Source organism: Pygocentrus nattereri, chromosome 16 (genome assembly GCF_015220715.1).
Source record: "Pygocentrus nattereri isolate fPygNat1 chromosome 16, fPygNat1.pri, whole genome shotgun sequence".
In the NCBI taxonomy this organism is placed as follows: Eukaryota; Metazoa; Chordata; class Actinopteri; order Characiformes; family Serrasalmidae; genus Pygocentrus; species Pygocentrus nattereri.
Genome location: NC_051226.1, coordinates 24667605 through 24695055, shown reverse-complemented (window position 1 = coordinate 24695055; position 27451 = coordinate 24667605). Strand labels below are relative to the sequence as shown.

The window sequence follows — 27451 nt, the reverse complement described above, 5'->3', positions numbered from 1 at the left end:
TAGTTTAGAAATGCTTAAACATTTTAGTGTAAAAGAATGCAATAGCTTCCTGAACACAGAAGTGCATAAACATTTGAACATGCTGTTATATTTTTAAGAGCTTTTAAACTCGAGCTATAGGAGTTTAAAACCGCTCCTCATGACGTCAGTGAGCGCGAACAGCCAATGAGCTGTTCCGCTCGCCCATCAATCATCACGCTCTGGCAGTAAAGCCCGCCTCCTGCTGCCCAAAACCCGTTTGTTGTAGAAAAAGGAAATGATTCCTTTGTTTTTCAGTGAAATACATCCTACTTCATTCTAAAAGTAAGGAAATGTTCTGGGCAAGTCATTAAAAATTAACGTTATTTTAACGTTTTTAGCCGTTGAGCGCTATTTACTTTCATTCATTGCTGTTCAGCAGCCACGTTTTTGATTGGGACAATAGGAAGTGACCAGGCTCAGCATAAACCGGTTCTGACTAAGAGAAAGAAGAGAAACGACCACTTAAACCAGGGGCGTCAAACTCTGAACCACTGAAAGGGCCATATTAAAATTCTCAGCAGATCCGTGGACCTGCTGTGCTTTTATTTCATTTTTAACGTTTACTTAACATTTTGCGAGCTGGCCATTTTTTATTAAAAATACGACAAACTGTAAGAGCAAAAATAATTCTAAATAAATTGATTTAATGTTCTGGTTTAGGCTTTTTACAACCGCCCATTTGCTTGAACTAGACACCAGGCATCTTTTTTCTTTGTGTAACCGCTGGCCCACAGATTGTTTTTGGGGAGGGGTTCGGAGCACACACTATGTTGCAGTGCATGCTGGGGACTGTAGTGCATCTCAGAAAATTAAAATAAGTTCCCGGGCCGAATGGCACTGTGCCACGGGCCTGAAGTGCTTTGTGTTTGGGACATGGGACGTACAGAGCTTTCAGAATGGGGTGGCCATTTGAGAGCCAGAGTTTTTACTGAGGTGGCACACTGCAAAGAGAAATAAAAGAGAAATTAAATAAAAGCGTGAACATCATTACGAGTACTGCCGGAAGTTAACTGAAAGACAAAACTGTGCTGATGCAACGCGACATTGTAGTCATGCAGGAGGAACTGATGTGTTTGAGTCAAGTAAATTAAGTGCATCCCTTTTGTTCAGGGCACAGCATTAATTCCTATAAACACATTTCATACAGACAGGCTACACATTTTATTCGCTGAGACTGCCTTCAGTATAGGTTATACCCGGCTCTTAAGATTAGAAAGCTAGCTGTAGGAAAGCTGTGATGTGTTTAGCTGTAGACAGTGTTTAGTTACCCTGGTAAATGTTCATAGCTGACTTATTTTTCATAGTTAACCATCCAATAGTCCACTTCATAATGTAGCTCACAGAGCAGCTCTGCTGAAGGACCCAGGGCACTTTCACTCACCTGTTTGCTCAGCAAATTAGCCGATGGAAGCAACAGGTCATTAAATACGTCATCAGACTTTGATAACTGATGGGTAACTACCCTGATGGCTGATTTTCATAAACCGTAATTGATGTTTTATTGATGATATCTGACTGATGAAGACGGACTGTCTCACTTTCCATAACTGGGGTGGCCATATAGGTGGCCGTGCTTCTTACTAGGGTGGCACTGGCAGCTCCTGGCTACCCCACCCTCTGTTTCATTCCTAGGCTTTTAGTGAACTAAACCATTCTCTTTTTGTTTGCCAAGATGTTTAAATCAAATGTAAAAAGCATATTTATTTTCCTTCTGTCTCAGTTCAGCGGACTTTATTGGCTGCTTTACATATAACGTTGCCAAAGCAAATGCAAGATGATGGGCTATAAAGTATTACCAAGGGTAATGCTAAAACAAGTAGAACAAAAACATCTTATTAAATGAAGCAGTTTTATAGTAGTGATATGCTGGATACCTCTGCTAATGTTATCTGCACACATACAGTGGGGCCATGAGACCAATACTAAAATGCTTTTATTTTGCTTCACCGGAGGAGGCAAGACTGAAAATAATGTGAAAATAATGTCACCTTTTTATATAAAGGCCTCACCATGACCAGTGTCACAAATCTGCCCACTTTTTTCCAATAGTGACCTAGAAATGTTGTATAATTTTGAATATCTCGTCTTCATATTAATACTCATAACTTTTCTTTGTTTTAATCATTTAAAAATACTAAGAAACAGTTTTTTCCCAAGATTAAATGAGAAAATTTTTATGGCAAATCATTTCTAGTACTTTCATCTTCAAAAAATGGGTTTGTAATTAAAATATAACCATAAAAGTGTATTTTAAATGAATCTTCATGACCCCCTGATAATCGTGCAATTTTAACACCTTTTTCATTATTATCTAATGATAGAACATTTACATCGACTGACTGTAAAATGTTCTGGGGCAATGAATGTTAGAAATGCAGTGATCCAGATGAAATTTCATAATTAGCCAAATGAATAAGACCATTCAGTACCGGTGCTGAGATCACATTTTTTATCATTTGCTTATGAGAGAAAATAAAGTGGGGTACTTCTCCTCTCTAGCTACCCCATACATTTTGGCATGCACACACCTCTTCCTGTTTCTCTCTGACGTGCTCATGCATATAATCAAGTAAAAAACAAGGCTTTTGTGAAAACAGCCAGGTGAAGGAACTGACGGTAACGCTTCTTCATCTGCAGCACTAGATGGCGCTGTCCATCAAGAAAAAGCATGCAAACAATACCGACAGCGTGTCCATTACTGTATCCACTTTATGCTGCTGTTGAAAACAAAAAAAACTCAATACAGCACAAACACACCGTTCGTGCGATTCGTCTGTTTTGTTTGATTGTACTTGTTCTCAGGCGTGTGCGGGATTTCAGAGGCAAAACTCCCGAGTCTCTGCAGCGCGGCTTTGTGAAGGAAATGAGGAAATAATGAATCCAGCAGCAGCGCTGTGTGTGTGTCTGACACTAGAGCGGAGTGGATGACAGGAGAGAGAGAGAGAGAGAGAGAGAGAGAGAGAGAGAGAGAGAGAGAGAGAGAGCTGTTTCGGAGTCGACATGCTGCTGTCGTGTTCTGAACCTTCACGTGTAGGTGGGGTTCGCTGGTAAACAAGCCGGTAGGAACCGACCGAGCCTTTTCGGGGTGGAGAGTCGGGGAGAGAGAGAGAGAGAGAGAGAGAGAGAGAGAGAGAGAGAGAGAGAGTGAGAGTCATTCAGGGTTCGCCTGCTCCGCCGGTGGGGGGGAGTGGGGGAGGACACACTCACTGCCAGCCCGGGCGACGAGGTTGGGCCTGCAGCCCAGGAAAACATGGAGCTCGAGAATATCGTGGCCAACACCGTTCTCCTGAAGGCGAGGGAAGGTAAGCGGAGGGCCCGACATCACGGCGTCCCTCTCTTCACTCTCTAACGGCTTCACGGCTGCTCCTGAAGGGGCTCCGCTTCGCCCGAAACGCGAGAGGCGGCGGCGGAGGAGGAGGAGGAGGAGAGGGGGGATTCCCCGAGGAAGCCTTCAGGCAAAAAGTCAAGGGCTCCGGTAGACTGTAAATCTGCCGTTTTTTGTCATTTTTCGCGCGAGAATGAATCTTTGGTTCCTTGTCTGTTTATCGTTTCGCCCGCCAAACAGCCCGCCTGCTGCTTTCTAACCTTGAACATGGCCAAGCTCGGCACAGAGGCAAAGATGGACCTGTCAGTCAGAAAATCAAACCGCAGCCACCATCCTTCATCTGTCACTGTCCAGACTGGACTCGAAAGATTTGAAGTATTCACCAAAATATGCGACTGCCTGTCCGGGAGCGTGATTTAGTCGCTAGCGCTAGCCGAGAGCAGATGTTGGTGCTGAGATAAGGCTGTGTTGTGATAGCTAGCGTTACAGTGTCGGTGGGGAAAAGGGCCAGCGGCGGCGGCGGCGGCGGCAGTCAACAGATGCGTCTGTATTAGCCACTCAGTGCTGTGGAGATAATTCGGTTGTCATATTCAGCAGGTGGATTACTAAATCACGGGCGAGCCTGTTCGACGCTACATTTCCACTCTCCTTATTTTGGGGAACACAAATGCCCTCACAGCGTTGGTGAATCTCCACAGTTTGGGCTGTGGTGGTGTCGGCTAGGTAACGTTAGGTTGTTAGCATGAAGATAACGGCTATGAAACGGACCGAAAGTGTCCAGAGGAGACTTGATTTGGTGTCGTTTTTCCTCCCTTGTGGTTTAAGCAGGCCTAGGTGTGCTGTTACATGTTGGCGTCGGTCGAGTTAGCTGAGTAATAGTTGAGTTAATGGTTGTTACAGCATCTTGTGCAGTTTGTGTGGTCGGTGTGATCTGGTTTAAGCTGACAGCTCCCCTCAGGAGCCCGGTGCTGTGTTGTAGCTAGCTGAGCACAAGTTAATGATCATTTCCTGCCTTTTCAGAAAATATTGTTCTATGTGTGCCTTCTCCCCCTTCATCTGCTTTCATCACATCCTCTTTCTTAACCTGCTCTTATTACGACAGTGTATTTCACAGTTACCCCGCAGTTCAGCTACTTTTGACAGCTGTACTTTGTAAAACTGTAGCCAAACATGCGAGACTGGTTTTTTGGTTTAGCGTTGGCAGTTGCACAGAAGAAAACGTTAGAAACGTCTAACTACAAAAATCTGAGCTGGTTTACTAGAGTCAATCTCTGCACTCTTAAAATAAGATGTGTCTTCAGTGGTTCTTTAGTAAAGACAATGGTTCTGTTTAGAACCATGAGTTCTATATAGAATCATTTCATGCTTAATTGGTTCTTTGCATGGTGGATTGGTTCTTCAGATTGGAGAATGTGTTGTGTCTCTGTGTGGAACCTTTTTTTTTTTTTTTAAAAAACTGGTTCTTTGTAGTGCCAGAGAGTAGTTTTGTGTTGTGTAGTCAAGCTTGTAAAGCTGGTAAAAGCTTGTAGCAGTATCTTTTTGGTCCTATGTAGAACCATTTCCGAAAAGGTTCTTTGTGGAAACATATACAGCACATTCTCCATCAGTCTGAAAGGCCTTTCCAGCCATGCAGCCACCACTGAAGCATGAAATGGTTTTATATAGAACTCATGATTCTAAATAGAACCATTGTCTTTCATAAAGAACCGTTTAAGAGCCGTCTTTTTAAGTGTGCAGGCACTTCACGATGCCGTCGGATTGGATTCAGAATGCGAAAGTGCGACTACACAGTAGTTCTCAGTAGATCAGTGCACCTTTTTACTTATTATAGCCTTTTCGTAGTTTTCGTCATTAACAAATAGTGTTTACTATGGATTTGGGCGTTTTATCTCATGAACATGAAAACTGTGACCAATTGGTGATTGCAATTACGCGTTAATGAGATCCTGCTTTTTATTTCTCCTTCAAACCAGGCCAGAGTATTCTACTTTATACTTTGTGCTTTGCGCTCTGGCTTCATTTTACAGTACAAGAAACGAAAAGACCATCTAAAATCCAGACTATGATAAAACAATTCTGAATCTTTGTAGAGAGAATTGTGATGCATTTACAATTTAGTTATTTTTAGTCGTTGCCCAACATAGAAAAATCTGTCCCCAGACATTGTTGTATATCTTTCACTTATTTTCAAGAACACTTTCTGTATGGATGTACTTGAGGCTCCTTTTTGGTGCCTCTATTGTAACATGAATGCCTGTACCAGGCTTACAAAGTGTGTGCTGACAGCGAGAGCCATTGTCCTTTTACGGTTCTTAACTGCATAAACAATAGCGTCTACATGCAATTTGCATTGTGCCCACTTTCCACAATGATAAAAGCACAGGTTTAGTACTGCACTGGTACCATTAGAGTATCTTTGCTGCCAGCCATTTTTTTGAATTGCAAATACAGAAGCGTTAGCATTGGCTTGCTGCCGGCGTCCAACACGAACGTTGACTTTACCTAACACATGTTTGATTTTGAACTCTTCGTTGTTTACTCAGGCGTTTTTGGTGTTTTTTCCTCGTGCTTACGCTAATGGAGAATGAGGGATGTGACCTGGAGTCTTACAGGAATCCTGCTCTGAAGTTATAGTGCCTCTCCTGTGTGTAGGGCCTAATGCTTTGCTCTTTCCAGCAGCTGCAGTGTACATTCTTATCAGATCAAAGTCACAAGGTTTCCCCATAACATCTATGAATTGTTTGTAATCTATACGTCTTCCACTCTGCCACCGGCAGCTACTATTCTCTGAATCCTTAGTTATCTTCACCTCAAAACTGCACCATGACTTTAAGCTCCTGGCTTCAGCGAGAGCCCTCAGCTCAGCCAGTGAACCGAACAAAAGAGGAAAAATGTTTGACAGAGCTGAAGGCCATCGAGCAGAAGAGCTCCATGACCTTTTTGCGTATGCTATGTTGACAAGCGCCTTTCCTAATAACAAGGCTGCCGTGCTAAACACCTGGGCCAGTCATTCTAAGCGAGGGAGCCGGAGCTGCTCCGGTGACGTTAGCCCGAGCTGGACGTCCTGCCAGTATTAATTTCATAGTAGTTTCTGTGTAATTTACAGTTACATAACAGTAACTTATAGTTTATAGTTACTTAATAAGCCTTGAGATTAATATATGATAATTAAGCGTGCAGTTTAAGCAGTTAAGCCAACAGTCAGGCCTGTCCAATTTGAAGAAATGTCAGGCATGTTTCTATCGGACTGTCTTTGCTTTGGGCTCTAGTTATTCAGCATTGTTAAATACCCACCTGCGCTTTGACCACTTGTGGCCTTTTGGCCTGGTTATATATACATTGCAAGATAGTTCCACATCAGCTTATTAACAAGTAAACACATCATAACTGGCATTTTTTCTAAAATATGCACTGCAGTTAGCGCTTTGAAATGGGAGGTTACTGTCCTGTCAGTTTCGAGAAGGTTAATCTGGGTTCATAAATGATTTTATTTGGGTTTTAATCAGGCTAGCTCACTCAGTTGAAGATGGAGGCTCTGTTTTGTGGCTGGTTACCAGGGGCAATGTTTATTTTGAAATTCAATACCTGTTTGTGAGTGGTAGCCAGTGTTAGCATTCCTTAGCTTAAGCCTGACTTTCCAGAAGGAAAGCAGCGTTGAGGCCCTCCACACAAGAAGTGGCCTGCAGCCGGAATCTATTTTGATAAGTCTGTAGTTCTGGTGTGAAGCCGAACACCAGATTTATCAAAGCATTCAATGTGTGTTGAGCATATGCAGTTTACATGTGCAGTTTCAGTTCTCTAATCAGGTTTTGATGAACTTGTAATAATTTGATCAAGTAATCACATTCTACCTTACACTTTCCACCAGAATGGTTTTCATGCTTTATTAGACAAGGCCACAAGTGTCACTAATCTTGTAGGTTCTTGTAAATGTGTGACTGATACAGTAATGCACAACATTGTTGAATATAGCTGTAGGGTGTTGATGTATTGAGTTTCATTTGTAGCATTGCTAATGTACACAGTGCATCACTTGTTCAAGTTCCCACAAATGAGTAAATTATTTATATATGCATTCAGTCCAGACAACAGTTGAATCATGGAGACAGTTTCCCTAAGGGTGAAGCAAACCCAGTGTTGTTTCTTCAGCTGAGTAACAGTTAGCTTACAGTAGCTCACTAATCCTATATTTAACACCTTCCTGTTTAAACAGATGCCACAGTACCCAATAAAATCCACCATCTCTAAAATGGAATTAGGCCTAGAAGATGATTTGATCAGTGTATTTATCAGTGGACACATGACTCAGAGTTTGGACTTTTAGAAGAATAACATGTACAAGGTCAGTCTTTGTGTGTGACCTTCAGATTTCATGATGTAAACCAAAATCCTGTCTGACGTTCAACATTATATAAGTTTAGAAAAGCTGCCTCTTTGATGCTAATGGTGGGCCACAGTGCTATGGAATATCCTCTCTACTTGCAATAACAACACCCAGGGTTTAACAGTGTTATAGTTTAAAATGTTGTATCGCCAATTTTAATGTTAACATTGTCATTTTGCTTTACATTTGATTTGCATTACTTAATTATGTAAATGTAGGTGCATAAGTACATGATTCGCGGCATAACGTGAGTTACGTTTATGTTCACTTTAAACTGTGGGTCGAGAAGCCTGCACTTTCCGTTTGCTCTTCTACAAAACATGACTATATATACAAATAAGATATCATTAAATTCAAATGATAGTAAAATATCTCCTCTTCTGCTTTCCGAGCACAAAGTATGATATCGATTGAACCTTTACAATCGACTCTTTCATCAGAATTTCTCTGCTTGTTTCAATAAGCTGTGAGTGAGAGATAATGTAAAATTACAGCATGCTATTGTTGTCACCAGTGATAACTGTAACTTCTGAGGGTTAACGTAATTTAATTAGTCACGCTGCAGCGAAGCGTGAATGTTCTGAAGCTTATTCATATGAGCCTTCCCTCTGAAGCCCACCTGTAATTTCTTAGAAATGCAATTTCTATTTCTAATCTAATAGCCTTTTGCAGCTTATATGGTTCCTGTGGCTAATTTGATCTTTGCTCTATTCCTTGGCAGGAGGGGGTGGCAACCGAAAAGGCAAGAGCAAGAAGTGGAAACAGATGCTTCAGTTCCCTCACATAAGCCTCTGTGAGGAGCTCCGCCAAACTATAGGTACACAAGCCTTTTTCATTGTCCTCTAATTCTTAAGGTGAATGACAGTTCAAGACCACTTTCCCTTTTCAGTCACCTGTGAATTGAAGTGATTCATAGTATAGAAGATGCTGCTACCAGTTATTCTGAGGTTTCAGTACATTTTTTACCTCTTTAAAAATCGTAAGGGTGAAAGATTTAATCATTCAAAACAAAGGTAATATAAAAATGCTGTAGGCCAGTTGTTACTGCAGTCATGCAAAAATGTAGTTAAGTGTCGATTGTTATTACACTCTTAATAAAATGTTAATACATCAGGCATAAAGCTTAGCTAGAGGTGTAGTAGAGCTCCTCATTAACATCACTGACAATTTACTGATTTTACACAAAAATTTTACACTACAATTTACCAAAAAACATGATTTTACTATTTGGCTATAGGTTTCCAGTCTGACTGTAAGTAGCAGTACATCAAAATGTAATTGTAGTAATTAAGGATGCACATTTTTCACTATTGACCATTAGTCGGCAAGTCTAAAATCAAGTGTGCGCAACATCAGAATATCAGTTATAACATTGTTCTGGTTCTGAAATCTGATTGGCTGAGTCTGATATACATTTATGAGCATACATATAAGTTAAATTAAAGTGTTCTTTGTATGGGCTATGAAACATCATGTTGATACATGAAGCCAGGCATCCTCACGCATATGAAGTAACCATCCCAAAACCTTAATAAACATAACCTACGAAGGAACCCTGTTTGGTTTAAACCAACGGGCTGAAATGTTCATGATTATATGACCTAAAACTAAAACGTTGATAAAACCATGGAAATATAGAATGATGAGCTATTTAAAGTTTTTTAAAGGTCCAAGGTTATATTTATTACTCAGTTAAAATAAACATAAATGCCATGACCGGGGGCTAGCTTTCAGTCAGTGTGCCTCAGTACCGCTACAGTTATGCCCTCTCATCTGTGGTTTTCCTCACACTGTCATGCATAACACTTTCTCTCAGAGAACATAGAAGAAATAGTAATCTGCCTTTTCATTTCCGGGTGCTTGTTTTCAACGTGGTATGTTGTTTTAATTGTGTTACCATTCTCTTGAAAAGAGGAGATTTTTTTGTGTTGTGTTTTTGTGCCCCGCGACCCTGAGGGAAGACGTGGCTTAGAAAATGTGTGTGTGTGTATTTTTGTGCTTCAATTTTAGTAGGTCTGTCTGCTGGAACCAATTGCCTTTTGCTCTCTCATGCATACAATTTCGCAACATTCCTCAACTTGAAAGATAAAACCTGGTTATTCAAACAGGATCTGTTGTTTAATGGAAATAAAATAATAATATTTTTTTCAACTGATAGCGTAGATTGAAAATTTGTTCAGTTAAAAATTGTTTGGTGGGTAACAATTCACATGCCTATTAGGAATGGTAAAGTTTAGATGTAGGCTGTAACATATTAAAGTGAAGCTAATGAGGCTAACAGTGAATGGAAGCTATTTGCCAGCAGCTAGCTTGATGTCATTTTTTTGTAATGGTAGTAGTTTTTATGTTTTATCATTTTATTTATCGTTAGTTGTCTTTCCTTCTAAATCTAATTACTTCTCCTAGTTTCTCCTAGTTTGCAGTTAATTAATGTGTTGTGGCTTGGTTTACGAGCGAGCGTCTGTTAATATAGTTGTGTGTATTGGTTCTGTGGTGTTGGGACAAAGGGCTTTTCTTCTACATGTCTTTTTTTGGTAGTCAGGAGTTAGCACTGGCATCAAGTAAGCTCATGCAGGGACACACACACACACACACACATACACCCACACACGTCGTCTTACAGAGGGTACAGTCTCTCCCTTGCTGGTTTTGCAACCTTGCAGGCTCATTGCATCCTTTGACCTCAGGAATACGGCAACTCAGAGTGGTCCGTATTTCATAACCTCCAAAACGAGCTTGTTCTACTTGGTTATCAAATGGTTATCAGCCCCGAAGGCTGATCCGTCTTTGCACTTGGTTGCAAAAACTGCATTCTTCCTCTGATATTGGCAAGAGAAGGTCATGGTGGTTGAAGAAGTTTAAGAAAGATTCAGCAGAGTAGGCAGCTTGAGTCTCTTGCAGTTACATAGAGAGGAAACTGTGGCCAGGCCAGAAAGAGGAAGTTGACTCTCCTGCTTGGTGTTGTTCACTTCGCCGCTTGAAAGAAAGTGAGTGACGGATCTGTTTGTCGTCATAGATTTCGCCTATGGAAATGAAAGCAGATACACTGCGGACACTGTTTCAGTGGAGTGACTTTAGCAGCTTTAGCGCGGTGTGAGCTGCGTGTTTGATATCTGTGAGTTCAGTGTGGTTGAAAGCGTGTGCATTGAGCATGCGTGATGTAGTAAATGAGTTGTTTTCTTTTTGCTGAATCAGTTTCCTTTAGAAGTTGCACAGATGGCTGTCTCATAATAAGACGATTCCTACGTCATTTACGACAACCCACCCCACCTCCCTCCCGAAAAAAGGAAAAAACATAGTTCAGGAGTAAATTTGAATAAAACAGCTCAGTTTGCTTTCATTTTCACTAATACAGTGAGTTATATATGAGGGCTGTGTAGATAGGCATGTTCTAATCTACAATGTGCCCCTTCAGAGGTCAAGAGCGCTTGATAAACCAAGATCGCTGAGCAGAACAGAGCTGCCCAAGGACACTTGTGGAAGAGGCCTGTTGTGTTTCACAATCACGCACTACTTCCTGACTGTTGATGAGTCGGTCTGAATCTAGAACGAATGCAACGGGATATGTGTACATGTGCATCACCTTCAGTTCAGACTTCAGCTGGCTTGAGTTCTGAAAAGATTTAACAGATAGTTCGGAGAAGCTTACATCAGTTATGCAGAAATTCACAGAAACTTGAAGTTTCGCAGATTTTCCTAAAAGTTACTGAAAGATGAAATGAATGGCATTTCTGCTGCTGTTATGTGCAAATTCCTGAAAGTGACATGACATGCTTGTGCCATATACTGCGAGACAAGAGTCTCACCACGTGTGACATATACAATGGAGGAATCTTCATTAGCTTTGTCAGCTGTACATGGCTGTAGTCCTTACAGTTCAGAGACGCCATGGCCCATTTAATGAGGGCTGAAGTCACTGTCCCTTTTCACCATCACCAACAACCAGTAAGGCAAACAGTTCTGAGAGGACGTGATGCCAAACACGTGACTTTTGTTCCCACTACACCTAAAGCAACAACACTTGCTCAGAAATCTGTTCCACATTTCTCCTAATGAATAAACCAGCTTTTAAACAACATCCGAACATACTTCGGCCTGATTACCTGGCAGAGGTTTATTGCAATCCTGATCAGATATACCTGTTTTTCACAATTAGCCTCCTGATGGCTTCGTTAAGTGAGTTAGTTACCAGAAATTTAGAAAAAAGGTCTAATCAGGTTACATTGATTATGAAATATCCCATTTTGATTATGATTTCTGTACAGGAAAATTTACCGATGGCCAATGTTTTGGCTGATTTTTATTTGCCTTTTTTAATGTCTGAAACTCACACTGTGTGGGCTAAATGACAAACATTGTTAGCACTTTCTAATAGCCAAAGTTGCAACATAAATATCATAACTCTTTAACCATACTGCCTCAAATGGTTGGCAGTTGCCTGTTTAAGTATCAGAAAAGTGCTACAGCCAATGTAAGAGGAAACTGGTTATTTAGTATATCATGTATAATTATACTATGACCTAGTGGTACAGGTGTAGCAGCAGCATTTAAATACAGCCAGTGCACTTACCTGCCTAACATGATGTACATCATAAAATTGCAACGCATATTGGCCAAATTATCAACAAAAAATTGCTAATTGCATGTTTAGATAAAAAAATCCCAACTGTGATTGTGCCTCCCTAGAAAAAGTACATCACTGCAAACCAAGGGAGTATTTTATGAAAAAAATGTTTTTTAATTTAACTATTTGTTAGTAATCATTTGTTGGTTGTAGACAAATTGACTTAAACACATTTGAAACTGGCTTCCGTTATTTTGGACTGTTCTGTACAAATCAGGTCATACAGTAACACTATTCAGTAAATTTTGAATCATTTGCTGTAACTGTTGGCTAAAGCACGATGGCATGACCCTGTTTAAAAAGGAGAGTCTGTCTGCTGGGGTCTAAAAAGCCCCTATTAAGTTTAAATTCAGTCATATGATATTCTTGGAGTTGGAGCCTAATTTGTCTCAATGGCGACATAATCAGTAAATGGGGTTTGGATATGTATGTGCCCACTGTGAACCGTCCACATGTCTGTCCTGTGCAAACATTGGCTCTTCATTCACTGTGAAAAGAAAAAGGTAATTTTTTTCCTTCAGATTTCGTCATCCTGTTAGCTTGATGTCTGACATAACTCATGTGTATCGGTGCAGCAGAGGATCAAAAATGCATGTGCACAAGGAACAGGGAGGAATTTGGGTAAGAAAGGTTTTGCAAAGTTGGTCCGATTCGCTTTGCATCACAGGCTTTCCTCCAGTGAGTTACACCCATGGAGCCATTCGCTGGCCAAGAAGGACAAATGAACTTGTCACAACCAGGAAGTAAAAGCCCAGTGTGTGTCGTTCTCGGCCCATATGGGCTGCAGGAGATAACCCGACCATGCGCTTTGCTTGCTTTGTTCACCGTAGAATCATTAGTTGTTATCTCAGGCTCACCATAGGACCAGCTTGAGACCAACTCAGCCAGCAACCTTATCAAAGTCACACGCTAATGTTGCGATATCTAGAGTTGTTATTGTTTACACTTAATATTGTATTTAATTACTTAATTATGCACTCTACTGTGCACAAGTCAGAGATCATTTAGATAATATCCAGTCAAAGCGGCCAGTAAGTTGTTCATTTTTCAGGAGATATTTTTTGAGGAATTTAGAATTAAGATAATCCACTTGCATGAGAAAGCAGGTCGTCTAAAGAACATGAGTGGAAAAAAAACTTTCCAAAGCTGGAAAATTATGACAGATATATAGGAAATGAGACTTCTAACAACAGTACGAGACATAGTAGACCAACAAAGCTGTCTCAATCAGATAAACAGTACTTAAAGCTTTCATCTTTGAGAGAGAGGAGAAAGTCAAGCTCCACTTTTGCTTCAGATCTAAAAAAAACACAGATGTTTTTGCAAGTCCTTCCACTGTGAGAAGACAGGTCAACACTTTGGTTCTGAAAGGATGCCGTTAAAGAAGAAAACACAGAGAAAGGCTTTACTGAGAAAAGCGAAAAAGAAGAAATACTGTGGCAAATCAAACAAAAAAGCTGTTGGTACAAAGTAAGTCTGCCAAAAAGAATGAAAGCTGTAATAAAGGCTAAAGGTGGGCACACTAAATGCTGAAACATTGAGTATTGCAATCATATACAAGTTCAGGCACCTCCTTAAATTCCTCTACAGAAACGTTTGTACATTTTAATCCAGTTATTCTTTATTTGCTGCATTTAACTTGCTGGATTTCCCAACTGTGCACTAAAATTTGCTGAAATGGCTCATTTAACTTTGCTCCATGTACATGATGTTTTAACTATTTTCACTTAGAAAATCAATAAAAAGTGTAATTTGACTGGGAGTGTTCAAAGCTTTGCAAATGACTGTATATATAATGGTTGAAGCTGCTGTTTCAATTTTTGTTAAATATAAGTTTTCAGATTTTTTTCTTGACACTAAAGTATGATTAATGGTCGCTTTGACTGTAAATGAAACAAACGAAAGGGGGTCTCAGATTTTTGCACAGTGCTGTAATGAATTACTTACAGAATTAAATACGTTTACATTCAATTTACAATCCATATAAAAGTTTTTCTTTGTTTTGATGCCAAAAACAATGGGGAAAAAAATAAAGAATGCCCCCCCCCCCCCAAAAACAAGAGAGTAAACAAAACAGTAACTTTTCATCAAAGTGAAATCAAGGTCTCCTCCCCCATTTACAGATGTGGAATGAGATGAAAGTTTAGAAAATAATTCATATGGATTTATAGGTTTTTTTGTCCTTGCCGCCGGATGGACATTTCAGGGTGTGCAAAGAGCACTGATGATTTTGATCTGATCAACAAGCCGCTTGGAGCTTCATAAAACAAGGAAGAATTCTTCCTCCAGTTTGCCTTGACACGGTCACAGAAGGCCGCATGGTGCAGTAGCTGGTGCCATCATTCAGATCGTGGGCTTCATCTGCAGTCAGGTGAATTGCGAGTCCCGTCTGCATGCTTTATTGTGTCTCGGCGAATGAATCACAGCAGTTGTCTGCCTTGGGAAATGCCCTCTCTGAAAAGCAAGAACTTGACATGTTTGCAAAAAAAGAAGAGAAATTAAGCCAGTCAACTAAAGTCCAAACAATGTAAACATTGAGAAGATGACTATAATTTGGCAGATTAGCTGATTAGATAAAAAAAAGCCTTAAGGCTCTACTATATTAACTCTCACATGCCTTTCGTGTCAGCCTCTTTATTTATGTCTTCATTCTTGTCATAAAGCATTCGTGATAATGCTCCCCTTTATTATTTTTTCTCTACATATACATCACATGAGTTTTTGCACAATCACCACATTGTTACTTCCAGGTAGGATCAGCGGACTGTTTTTCTCCTTTTTGGCACAGACACTATATCAAACTGTTCCTTCTGGACAAGAGTGTCCCTAATTAATCTAACAATGGCATGCAGCCAGTGGCTTAAATTGCACCCCAGAAGAAGCTGCAGTGTGATGCCTGTTGCAACTGCTATGTCGAAACAAGCTACAAACGAAGATCCATAAACAGATTTAAGATCATAACAAATTGCTTGAATGCTCCCAGAATTCCCAGTAGTGGCTTGGTTCTTCGGAAAAGTTTTAAATGGAAGCCACATATTCTTTTGATATTCTGCTTCAGTTTCAGAACCAAGAGGATTCTTCCGTGGGTTCTAGATGCTTGTAGATTTTGATATCGCACCTTTTCTGAAGGGTGGGTAGTGTTCAATGGTGCTGCCTTTCAAAAGTTCCTGAGGAAATTCTGACCAGATTTCTGTGATCAGCAGAGATTTGGTGGACATAGTCAGCAAGTTTGGTCATCCACGTTTTTGCCCTCATAATGATAGCAACCATGTTTCCTCTCTCTACTTTCTGCTTTATGCAATTATTGTACTTCAAATAATCTTTCAATCAGAGAATCACTACAGACTGTCACCCTCATTTACCTAATCCAATATATAGTTGTATTATGAGACAGTGGTTTACCCACTTTTGTCCATTATTTAGGAAAAAATAGAGCTGCCATCTTAGTGGGCAGTACAGGAAACTCTGCAGCTTCCGTGTTTAATGACAAGGGGCAAAAAAATGCCGCCTTCCACAGAAACACATCCACTCCACCCCACACATAATCATTTCTGTGCATTTTTGTTGTACAAACCAGCACATTGCTGCTAGGGATGAGTATTTGAAATCATTTTGATTTGCAAATGTTTGCATTTTCCAAAGACATTGCATTCAGATATTGTATGACGAAAACACAGGTTCATGTTTGTGTTGTCATTCATGTGTTGCATGCATCTTATCTCCGTGCCTGATCATTTGGTTGATTTTGTTATTTATCTTTATGGCATATGTAATTTAACATAGCACCTGAAAGAGAGTGTAAATTGTACACATTTGTCTTTTTTTTCTTTGAAATACACATGTTGCTTCATTTGAATTGCTATTTAGCTTAAGGCACACAAGAAGTATCAGCTTCTTGTGTGCCCACTTTCTCTACAGTCAAAAAAAGGAAAGGAAAATGAGTGAAAAAACAAGAGTTTCCCCCCAAAAAAAGATCAAAAGATGCAGAGATAATGTGACTATGTCACTAAATGTATTTGGGATTACTTGGATCATGAAAAGCAGAAAATGCAAACAACTTCTAAGACTCAACTTTCAATGTGTGGAAAAATATCTTGAAACATTTTTTTTTAAAAACTCCAAAAGAACAGAATGTGTAAGTGTAGCTTTATAACTGAAGCTGAATAGCATGTGCTCAGTGGAAGTTTTGATTGGTACTTAAATAAAGGGAGTCTCTGACTTTTACACAGTACCATAATACAGAACTCATTTCATTCAAAATACAAATTCAAATTCCAAATACAAGAGTAAGTAAATAAATACTATGATCCGTTTGGATTGGGGATGCACCGACATGAGAAGATAATATCCATGATTTTTTTTATGTACATAACTGTCAATAACAATAGCAACACATGACCATTTATAAAATGTTATGACTAAATTTTCCAGGATTAACATTAAGGAGAAATAAAACATTTGTTTCTGTAGATTCTGGTAGACATTTTTGCACAACAGCCCAGCATCGCCTTTCTGCTGTTCTGAAATAAAGTAAATGTGTCATCACATATAGGTGTTAAAAATCATGCAAGTATAAATATTTTTTGTAACTGTGCTGATACTGATATTAATTCCACTATTATCAAAGTAGCATTCCTAGTTTGGATATCTGTATATTCCTAATAGCCATGCTTAATCCTGCTAGACAGAAAGACGGGTGGTGTTTCGTTTTCTGATGTGAACTTGTTGTAGGCAAGCCGTTGCTTGGCTCGAGGCCCACCTTTTTGCCTATTGTGCCACAATAAGGCCCTCAGCTTCCATGCTAGGGCCCCAGTGGCCTTCCGCCAATGCAGCTTTGTGTGCCGTTCGCTGTAACTGTTAATGAGCCTCCAATTTGGCTTCATGACATTGGTTCCTTTCCCCCTAGCCGCACGTTTGACTTTATCAGAGCATTACCCCAACCAGCAGGGCAATGACAAGTCTAATATCGCTCAGCGGGCCACTCGCTCCTGGAGACTTTAGCATGACGTCGACCTCGTTTGAAACCCTCAGCAGATGGCAGTGTCCCATGCATCCCGACGTAAGAGCCGTTTGAGGTAAATGTAAAAGCATGAAATGAAGTTAATGTTGCAGAAGTCATCCAGTTAGCGTAATCTGCGGATGGATTCTTTTAAAGACTGGCTTTTTGTGTGCCTGATCTTGCTGCCTCTCTCTTTTTTCACTCTCTTTCCCTTTCTCTTTGTCTCCCCCTCTTTTCACTCTCTCCCTTTGTCTTTCGTATTTGTGCAGTGAGAACTATGTTATGACGTATAAAGACCCTTAGTTCACAGGGGCTCTTACCATCTCTTCTCACTGCGCCACCTTCTCAAAGCAGCCTCTGTCCCTCCATGAATGACATTGTGTTGCTACTACCATAGTTATTTCAATGGACCATTCTGACCATGTTCTCTGTGGTGTGCTGCGAAGACCACCCTGTGAAAGAGGGACTCAGATACATTGTTGACCCGGGTATTGTGAACATGTTTACATGTAACTTACATTTTTATTTTGAATAGTATTTTTTTTAGAATACTATTTTAAACAGAAAACATTCTCTACCGTTATGAATGAACAACACTACATAGAAGGTGCTGAGGGCTTTATTTGTAGCCTGTTTGACAGCTGCCCCTGAATGTCCCATTCTTTTTAAGTTTTTCATCCAGTTTTCTTGGCCAGTTCCCACCTGCTAGCCCGGTCTCCCCTTATCACACAATGCTACCTAGCTGGCAAGGTGAAGGCTATCACATGCCTCCTGTGAGAGACGTGAAGTTCTACTACAACTTTTTGAACGCTGCTAGTGCTGCGTCATTGGACAGCTCTACTCGGAGGAGAGGAGAATGCTGAAATGCCATTTCTTTTAAGTACAGGGTAGAGAGGGAGTACTATCCTAGCCACGCAGAGAGAACAAGGCCATGGACTCGGATTCTCCGGCCAGTGGATCGAACGCTTACATGGTTGTGCCACTTGGGAATCCCTTCTTTTGGCAGTACTTTTCTATGGGGATTATATAAGCATAATATGTGCAATTAAACATCTTTGTCAGCAATGGGTGCACCTTAAACTAATTAAAATGAGTGTGGAGGTCCTTTTGGATGTATGGTATGTATAGATAATATAGATGGAGAGATAAAGAGTGAGTGAGGCCATCGTTTACCATCAAGTGTTACCAGCATTGCCCTGTGATGGACTGGCGACCTGTCCAGGGTGTATCCTGCCTTCTGCCCGATGACCGCTGGGATAGGCTCCAGCACTCCCCCCGCGACCCTGAGGGAGAAGTGGCTTAGAAAATGGATGGATGGATGGATGTTACCAGCATACAAAACCCAGTGCTGTGTAGTTAATAATGCAGACATTCAGAACAGCTGAAAAAAGAAAGGCTTTGGCCCAGCATTCAGTTGTGATCCTGTGCATTACTCAATAGCCATTCAAGTCCACATTAATGTGTCATGAAGTTAAAGTTAATATGCCATAAAGTTAATGTTTTATTATGTTAACTACAAAGCCCAACTACAGCTATAATATGTCTATGAGGAGCTCAGTCATGCAGTCGGTAAGTGATGTAAAACTTTGTTTAAAAGCTTTGCCAGACACTTACATATTATAGACGCTTACATATTAATTTGACTGGGGAGCAGTAAAAAATCAAATCCTCCAAAAAAAGAAAGTCCCAAACTTCTCAAAAAACAATCAAGAGTGCTTGGCTTATTGTTTTTCTGTTTGCTGTGCAAATGAAACTAGCAGCTTCTAGTGTTTGACGTTATCCACATTCTTTATCATGCATCAAGCTTAAAGCTGATCGCCATCTCCTGCAGAGCCCTGGTGAACAACACACCTGTGGCTGTTCTGGCTGAGCAGGAAGAAGAGCCTCGCGAGCTTTCGATGTATTTATGCGGCGCAGCTATCAATACCAGCCTCCTACACGCGGCCGCTCTAACCGAAGCAAGCCCACACACACTCCCATTTGCCTGTGTGTAAATCCTGGAGCCTGTTTGCGTCCACCTGAGTGGCGCATGCAAATCCGCCTCCAGCTGCCGCTGCCCGGCCCCTAGCTCCTCAACCTACTCTTCTTCAACCTCATCGCAGACTGCGAGCCTAGCTGACGGCTTTCCAAAGCACTGCGTCAAACACTGCTCTCACAGTGCCATTGGTGATGCGGATTGTTAAAGGAATGGTTCGGACAAAAAATATTTTACCCCCTTACCCCCAAGGTATTCCATCCAAAACATATTTGCTTCTTTGTGTTTGCACTGGAACTCCAAGGTTAAGCCTTTAAATTGACTTATGAGATCTGAGTAGAAGACACTATATGACGTGCTGTTATATATAAAAATTCAGGCTTAAGAACGGCTGCCGCTACAGTTATTTTGCTAAGTGATGCGCTTTATCCATTTTTGTAGATATTGTATCAATAACAGTGTCAGAAACCACATAAACAAGTCTATTTGAAACTACTTGAAGCCCCAGCAGACTTACGTGTGTTTTCTTGATAATTAGATGAGTCTTGGTTTTGTGATCACACGTGTACAAAACATGTCCTATGAAAAGCTTTCATGGAAAGTTTGTCTAAATTCATGGAAATTCTTCACTCTTTATGTAAACTGGGCAGTCCTAATTTTGCCCTAAACAAATTACATGGCTAAAGTGTTTTGTCTTGCCCTCAGAGCGTTAACATATAGAAGTGTTCCCCGCAGCCTTTCTCTGCGCACGTCGGAGAGACTTAGTGAGCGAAAGCTACTACTAAGTAAAAATCAACAACTGAGGTATCTCAGTCGGGCATCCTCATTAGAATGTTAGGACCACGCCCAGTTCTCAGCTATGGTTTACAGTGGCATTAGTGAAGATCGAAGATACTCAACCTCTAGTGAGTTTAGTAGGTGAACAGCAGCCGTGGAATGATGTTTTTTATTCTTTGACTTCACGTCCTATTCCTATTCAACACAAATCACGGCCGTAGAATTGACAGTGCCCATCGGAGTTCATTTGAAGTTTACTAACATTATAAACACACTGTCATGACTTCACTGTCTAAAGATAAGGTTGGCTGTCTATTAAAATTATTGCCCTTCTTTATAATTTTGATATAGATGATAGAAATATGGCATTACGCTAACACTGCTTTAGAGGAGAGCAGAGTACTAGATATAGCCTGCATCTCATTTGAATGCATTAGGGAAGTCTTTGCATAGCTTGAACAACAGTTTTACAAGATGTTTACAACAGTGAATAGCATGACTATAGGCTGATTTATCTCAGGGTGGTTGTGCTTGCTTTCAGGAACCTGACTAAAAGATATAAGCATCAAGTGAGGATAACAATACTGCTCTCCTCCTGGAGTATTGATTTATTCTACTTGGCAAATCGACATGACATAACATTACATTTCAGTTAATCAGGGAGCTTTTTCGCCTAATCATACTATCCCAGTACTCTCCAAATACTTTGCTTTGTACATAATTCCTTATGTAAAGTCAGCCAATCAACCAGTTCAACGCTTCAAACATGTTGCATTTATAAATCTGTCCCTGAGGAATGTCACTGATCCTGCATCAACTTTAACCCCTTCGCACGTTACACTTCCATCTTTGAAAAGTGCTTACAGTATAAATTCTTGTTGTAGCATGTTCCTTGTTGTTTTTGGCAGTGCGGCTTGTGTTTTTTCCTCCAGTACTAGAACCTGCAAGCGCAAGTCACTTAGTCATGTTTTCTTAGCCGAGCAGAAAGGGATGGGGATGGAGTAATGTGGTGTAGGGGAGGGTCTTATAAAATCACTGACAGGGTCAGTGTAAACACAGATAAGCGCTATGACCCATAGTGCAGTTTTCTAAACGGGGTTTCTTAGGCACGTAATACATTTTTTCTAATGCCATTGTGTTCAAACCATTTAAAAATACTATATCCTTGGGACGTGGTTTGAAGTGGATATGTGTTGATTTAGGCATGCAATTTGCACAGAGCTTGTAAGGGAAGGATTGTATAAATTAGAATTTTTGATGAATTATTTCCGTAATTGTACATTCCTGGCCAAGTGAGAGGGCCACAATGTGATTAGCTGTGGTTCTGAAGAATTCAGGTTTGATTAGAGGGGAAAATCACTGAAATTCACTAGAGCTTGAGATGCAAGTACCAACAGGCTGGGACATAGACTTGACGTAAACAAGTGGTTTGGTGAAGTAGTGAGTGTGCCTTTAATGCTGGGAGATGGCCTGTGGTAGGATGTTGATGATGCTGCTCGTATCCGTTTCTTTGCAGTCAAGTAATGGTCATGTCCCTGAGGTTCCCTTTATAGGGAGAGAGAGAGGAAGAGAGAAGAGTGCTATTGATTTTTATTGTATTCATCGACTGGCTCCAATGATATTTACTCATTTACTCTGTGAGCTTGTATGTGTGTGCCTGCCTATGTGTGTGTATATGTGCTTGTATGCATGTGTGTGTGTGTGTGTGTGTGTGTGTGTGTGTTCAAATCCACTTTTTAAAGTGCTTAGTCATTGAGTCCCATCTTGTTCCATTTCCACAGAGAAGGACTACAACAGCCTTTGTGAGAGACAGCCAATCGGGCGCATGCTCTTTCGGCAGTTCTGTGATACCAGGCCGGAGCTGAGGCGCTGTGTCAAATTTTTGGATGCCGTGGTAAGGCCAACTTCTTTTTATTTTTATGTATTTCTTGTTTGTTTGTTATAGTGGACAATGTAAACAATTTGTTTTTCCTGTCAAAAAAACCCTCTGGATCTGGCAGGATCTGGTTAGTTTGAGAGGCTGTGGTGTTGTTATGGTTTACCCAATCAGTAGATCAAAAAATATAGGATGTTAGGTTTTCTAAAGAATATATGAAACACACACTCAGCTATTGAGTGATCAGTTCCCAGTTCTGTTCCTTAAGTAATTCTTGTATATATTGATGTTTTGCTGCTTCAACACAGTTGATTAAAAAATCACCTAATTAACAAGCCCTTCTCAAGCTGAGGTTAGGGTTTTAAAACACAGTTGGTGAGTTGTCTTCAAGCAGTGATCGTCAGCCCTACTCCTGAAGAGATCAGTCTTCCTGCAGAGTGTAGTTCCAGCCACAGTCTGCCACACCTGCTCCAGCTAATTAACTTCTCCCTTGCCCTTCATTGGTGGGATCAGATGCATTAGTGTTAGGCAGAGGGGCTGCATGTTTCATGCAGGTTCAGTCTAAACTGTACAAGAAAGTAGATCTCTGGGAAGAGGATTCATTACCACTGTCTTGTCTGCTGTGTCTGTGTTGTACCATTGATTACCATGGACAATAAGTTTGATGTTTCCCTGAGCTTACTAATGATAGAAGCATTTGGGCGCCTAGGCACCGCATTGCATACATAAACAAAATACATGATTTTATAATGCAAATTTTAAATTACAACATTTTGACTCTTCAGATGACAGAGACATGAGAGAATGTCTTGCCAAAGCTGTACTTATGAAGTTCTCTCCAACTTAATAACACTGGAGCAGCACCGAAAAAAGTAGTTCCAGCTACTTTCATTTTTTCATAAGTCTTCTGGTATCTGTGCACGATCAGGCAGGAACCTGCAACTCCACCCACAACACTGCACTGGTAGTGTATTACCACAAAGTCTTCCCTCTGAAAAACTACTTTCCCCTCTGAAAGAGCAAATTCTGCATATTTTCAAGTTAATACAAAGGCTTTTGACTGAAGAAAAAAAATCTTTTGTACAAAGATATATATTTCTCATAAATTCTTGCTCAGAATATAGTGCTGTTTAATGGCTTCTATTATTAGAGTCATTGAGGTTTCTGTCCTTTTCTAAGTGCACAGAAACATGCTGAAATTATTGTCTGTTGTAATTGACCCTGTGCTACAGATGAGGCATGTAGAAATTGGGTTGAAAAAAATAATCCTTTAAAATAAGAATTCCATTTCCAGTGTCAAACTTTCGGAATAAGAGAATGCAGGGAAGGCACTGAGATGCAGTAACCTTGGCCATTAACAGCCAGAGAGGTTGCAATGTACGTCAGCACCCCCCTCAGCCCCCCTCCTCTTCTCTGAGTACTGGGGTGACCTGCGCAGCACTTTGTGGAGGATTATTGAGGTCACATTTGTGGCAGTGACTCCATTTAGTTACTGTAGAGAAGAGAGCTACTTTCTACAGTGTAGTGGAGCTGCTATTGCTAATGGCTAAACCTGGGCCTATCACAGTTCTTTAGCACTAGTATATTACAAGAAGCCATACTGACATAGACAGTAAAATGTTGCAAGTTGCCTGGTTGCACCACCAACCACAGCTTCAAGATTGTTTTATAGAGAATTAGATTATTAACTGCTAGTAGTTTTGCTTCTAGTCTTACTAACTTTATAGGTGACGTCAACCCCACTGACAGACCCCATCAATGGATACAGACTTCTTTTGCTCACTCCTTAATTAATATCTTAATAATGTTGTATTATTTTCCCTGTAGTTACTAAATAACAGGCCTTATGATGTGGAGGACTTACTTTAAGGAATTCATGATAATAATCTGAAAATTTGTGCTGTCAATTTCCAATGTTTTGCCTCTTTTTTAAAGCAATTTTGTGACTAAAATGAAAAATAATATATTGGTAAATCAGTGCATTACTGCGCATATATATATATATTTGCCTAAAAAGTAGAAGAACAGAACAGTGTACTTCAAACATCAGCGTCCAAACCTCAACGTAATTGGAGTTACTTGGATCGTGAGATGTAGAAAATGCAACCAGCTTCTAAAGATGTGGAAAATATCTCTTGGAAAAACCGTAGTGAAATCTCCCTAAAAGTAACGGAAGTTGTAATAAAGGCTAAGAGAAGACATTAAATACTATAAAATATGAATTTGTTTAGTTGTTGAGGCTTTTATGTAGTTTTCTGTTAAAAACGTGACTGAAAATTAAATAAATGAAGGGTAGTAATGTAAGCCTGTAAATATAATGGCTACCACTGACTAATGACTTTGCATTATAAATAGTGCTCAAATTGAGGCTACGAAGGCCTTCTGGTTACTTTGTTCCTTGAAAAACTGATTTACTTGCTCTACCCATAACAGTCAAAGCCAATCTTGGCTGTGTTTTCATCTTGGTCCTTTTGGCATGATGTGCCAAATTCAGATATCTAGCGAGAGCTGTTACTTGCTCTGCCCTTACAGGCCTCAATACTGAGACCTCCGTGTAAATATCGTCTTTCGCTTGCACACTTCCACCCACGTGTGAACCATCGTTGCTGTTTGCTCCTCTCCAAAGGCCAAGTAGTGGCATATTTAGCCAAAGCACGATAGCAGCAGCTCTGACTGCATTAATAAACATGTTATGAACAGTGAACAGTGTCTTGGCCTCAAATCGAGGGGCTTTCCTCACCCGCATTTGAACAGATTACCCATTGACAAAAGCCAGGCACATATTATTCCAACAACAAGGCTCTTCAGTATAATCATCCTTCTCAGTGTGCTGTAAGGTCAACTTGATTTTATCTAAACAGTGCTGATATCGCAGGGTGCATCACAGACAAATCCCGCAGATCAAGAACAGCTGACTGTGATTGCTGGTGCTTTTGTCTACTCTACTTCCTTTGTCATGGTCAGACACGTAGAAGTTGCTTATGGGAATAGGAAAGCAGCTGACTGGAGCTGAACAAGGTATGAATGTAGTTTAGATATGTGTCACTCTCCTGTAGTTAGGTTCCAAAAGTAAGCCAGTCATTTTTTACCTGTTTAAACCTTAGATATCTAGAGTTAGTGCAGCAGTTTTGCTGTGCTATTTCTGTGTGCTACCCTGTTTTTTATCACTGTAAAAAAGATAGATGAGCCTTCCTTTATTGTTGGAAGTGCTGTGATTTTTTTTTTCCAAGCGCACAAGCTCTGTAAAAGCTCATTATCAATTTGTTCAATCAGAGTAACGATAAAATGCTGCTGACTTACATTCCTGTTCATGTGTTCTGAAAAAGGTTAATTAATGGAGAAGAGTAGATTGATTGGCAAGAATAGTCACTTTTTGGCCGTAAAGAGTTAAAGCCTGACGGAGCTTTTGACGTCTATCATAATTGTGTTGAGCTAATTGGGGAATTATTTCTGGCACATGTCCATATTTGAACGCAGACAGAGCAGACTTTGGAGGGGTTTGTGAATTGAGACATCATAATGAATGTATGCGTGTATGTGTGTGTGTGGGATTGACCATTGTAGGCTGAGTATGAAGTAACCCCGGATGAGAAGAGGAAGGAATGTGGACAGGAAGTCCTCGACAAGTATCTTAATCCAAAGGTAACAGGTCTCATGAATAGGGCTTAGATCAATTTCAGTTCATTTAATGGGTAATTCCACAGATTTGCTCTGGAATTTCAGCTTAATTAAACCATTAAGAGGTAAACAAAGACATTCAGAATGGTTTGATGTGAAATTCTCTGTTGTAGAGAAACTTACTGAGTTAGAACTGATCACAGTGGTGGTCATAGGAACCAGACATCTAAAGAGTTTAATGCCTCTAAAAGTTCCTTCACAGAAAGTTGCGTTACATGATGGTTTTAGAGCTATGGTGCCTGATGAATGGTCTGCAGTAGTTTTAAGGTACGATTTTTGGCCTAATACATTTTAAAATACATTCATAGCAGAGATAGAGGGTGAAGGATGTTCTAAGGCAAAATAATCACCAAAGCTATCTTACTTTTTCAGATGAACCACTATTTTACCAGCATCAACATTACATATCAGATCGTGTTATAATCACCTTCTCAGAAGACACGAGCAGGTTTTACTTTAATGAACTTCACTTCAAACCACTCTGAATGACTTTGTTTACATCTCAGGTACTTTGCTTTTAAAGAATATGTCTTTGATGAGTCTTTTTGTGCTTGTATCTGTGTATTTTTATGTCTGTCTGTCTGCAGTCAGAGGACCATGTCTCTGAAGTGGCAGAGGAGATGATTTCTAAATGTGCAGAACGCTTGGAACAGGAGGCTTGTAAAGAACTCTTCATGGAGTGTACCAAGTGAGTCCCAGTTTCAAGCTGTTAAAAAACAAAAAACACCATTTGTCCAAAAGTATCCAGATACTGATATGTGTTTTCTGGAGTTTTGAAACTCCATCCAGTACTTTTGGGATGAGCTGGAGTGCCGTTTGTGATCCAGAACTAATCATCCAACATCAGCATCTGAACTCAGTAATGCTCTTGTAGCTGGATACAATTAAATCCTCAATGCAGTGTTCCAACACCTAGTGGAAAGCTTTCCCAGAAGAGTATGGGCTTTTGAACATATTTTGTAGCTATATACTGCAGTCAATACAGTATCAAAATTGACTTTTCACCTTAGCTGATGTACATAAGTATGATTCATCATATTATTTTCTAAATTCTTGATTTCTCGTATTTTTCCATCAAAATGTAGGAACTTTTGCCCACCTCTTAAACGTCTGCTGATTTCTGCCCATGTCACCATACACCAGTAGGTGGGGAAAAATAATATTAACCGATGATATCACCTCTGCCTCCCACAACGTCCACCTATCACTGAGTGAAATGCTCAGCTAGCTCAGAGACCCTCCTTTATACTGTGATTCACTTGGAAATTTAACACTATACAGAAGTAAAATGTGCTGTGATTTCCGTTGCCATACTGATATCAGTAGTACTTCTTTTAACACATTCACATCCTTTTGGTTTCAGTGTAACTATGGGAGAGTACCTGGCTTTATAAGGTTACATAATTTGTCAGGAATGACTGTCTTGGCCTTCGTTCCAAGCACTCAGATTGGTCAGTTGACAAATTGTAAAAGCCCCCATTCACTCAACATTATACAGATCAACACAATCATTCATACAACTAACAAGGCAGGAAAAAAATCTTGCAAACAATAATGAGAGCAATGAAAATAACAGATCCTGTGCTCTGCTCTAATAACCATTTTCAAGGAATGTGAAGCAAATCAAATCTGTCTAGTGGAGTCCTTTGGTCTGAGGCCAGTAGTGCAGAGTAGATGAAGAAGAGCCAAACAAATGGTACACTTGTTGTAATGGTGTCATTATAGATATAAGCTACAGTTGTTAAAAGCTGTGCTCAGTAGCACCCCACAAGCAGTACATCCACTGACAAAA

The 27451-nt window shown here is 40.2% G+C and overlaps 1 protein-coding gene across 2 annotated transcripts in view; it reads left to right on the top strand.

The window, feature by feature from the left end:
• The first annotated feature begins 3002 nt into the window (after window positions 1–3002).
• The window catches only part of grk6 (G protein-coupled receptor kinase 6), a 41021-nt gene continuing 16572 nt past the window's right edge, over window positions 3003–27451 (top strand). The window contains exons 1-5 of one of the 2 annotated variants that reach the window (XM_017704292.2): window positions 3003–3323; window positions 8452–8547; window positions 21887–21999; window positions 25546–25623; window positions 26247–26347. In XM_017704292.2, coding sequence (XP_017559781.1) covers window positions 3272–3323; window positions 8452–8547; window positions 21887–21999; window positions 25546–25623; window positions 26247–26347 — 440 coding nt within the window. In that variant the 5' untranslated portion in view covers window positions 3003–3271. Of the gene's footprint in view, window positions 3324–7411; window positions 7689–8451; window positions 8548–21886; window positions 22000–25545; window positions 25624–26246; window positions 26348–27451 lie in introns of those variants that run through there. The other variant, XM_017704293.2, reaches the window with a different exon arrangement.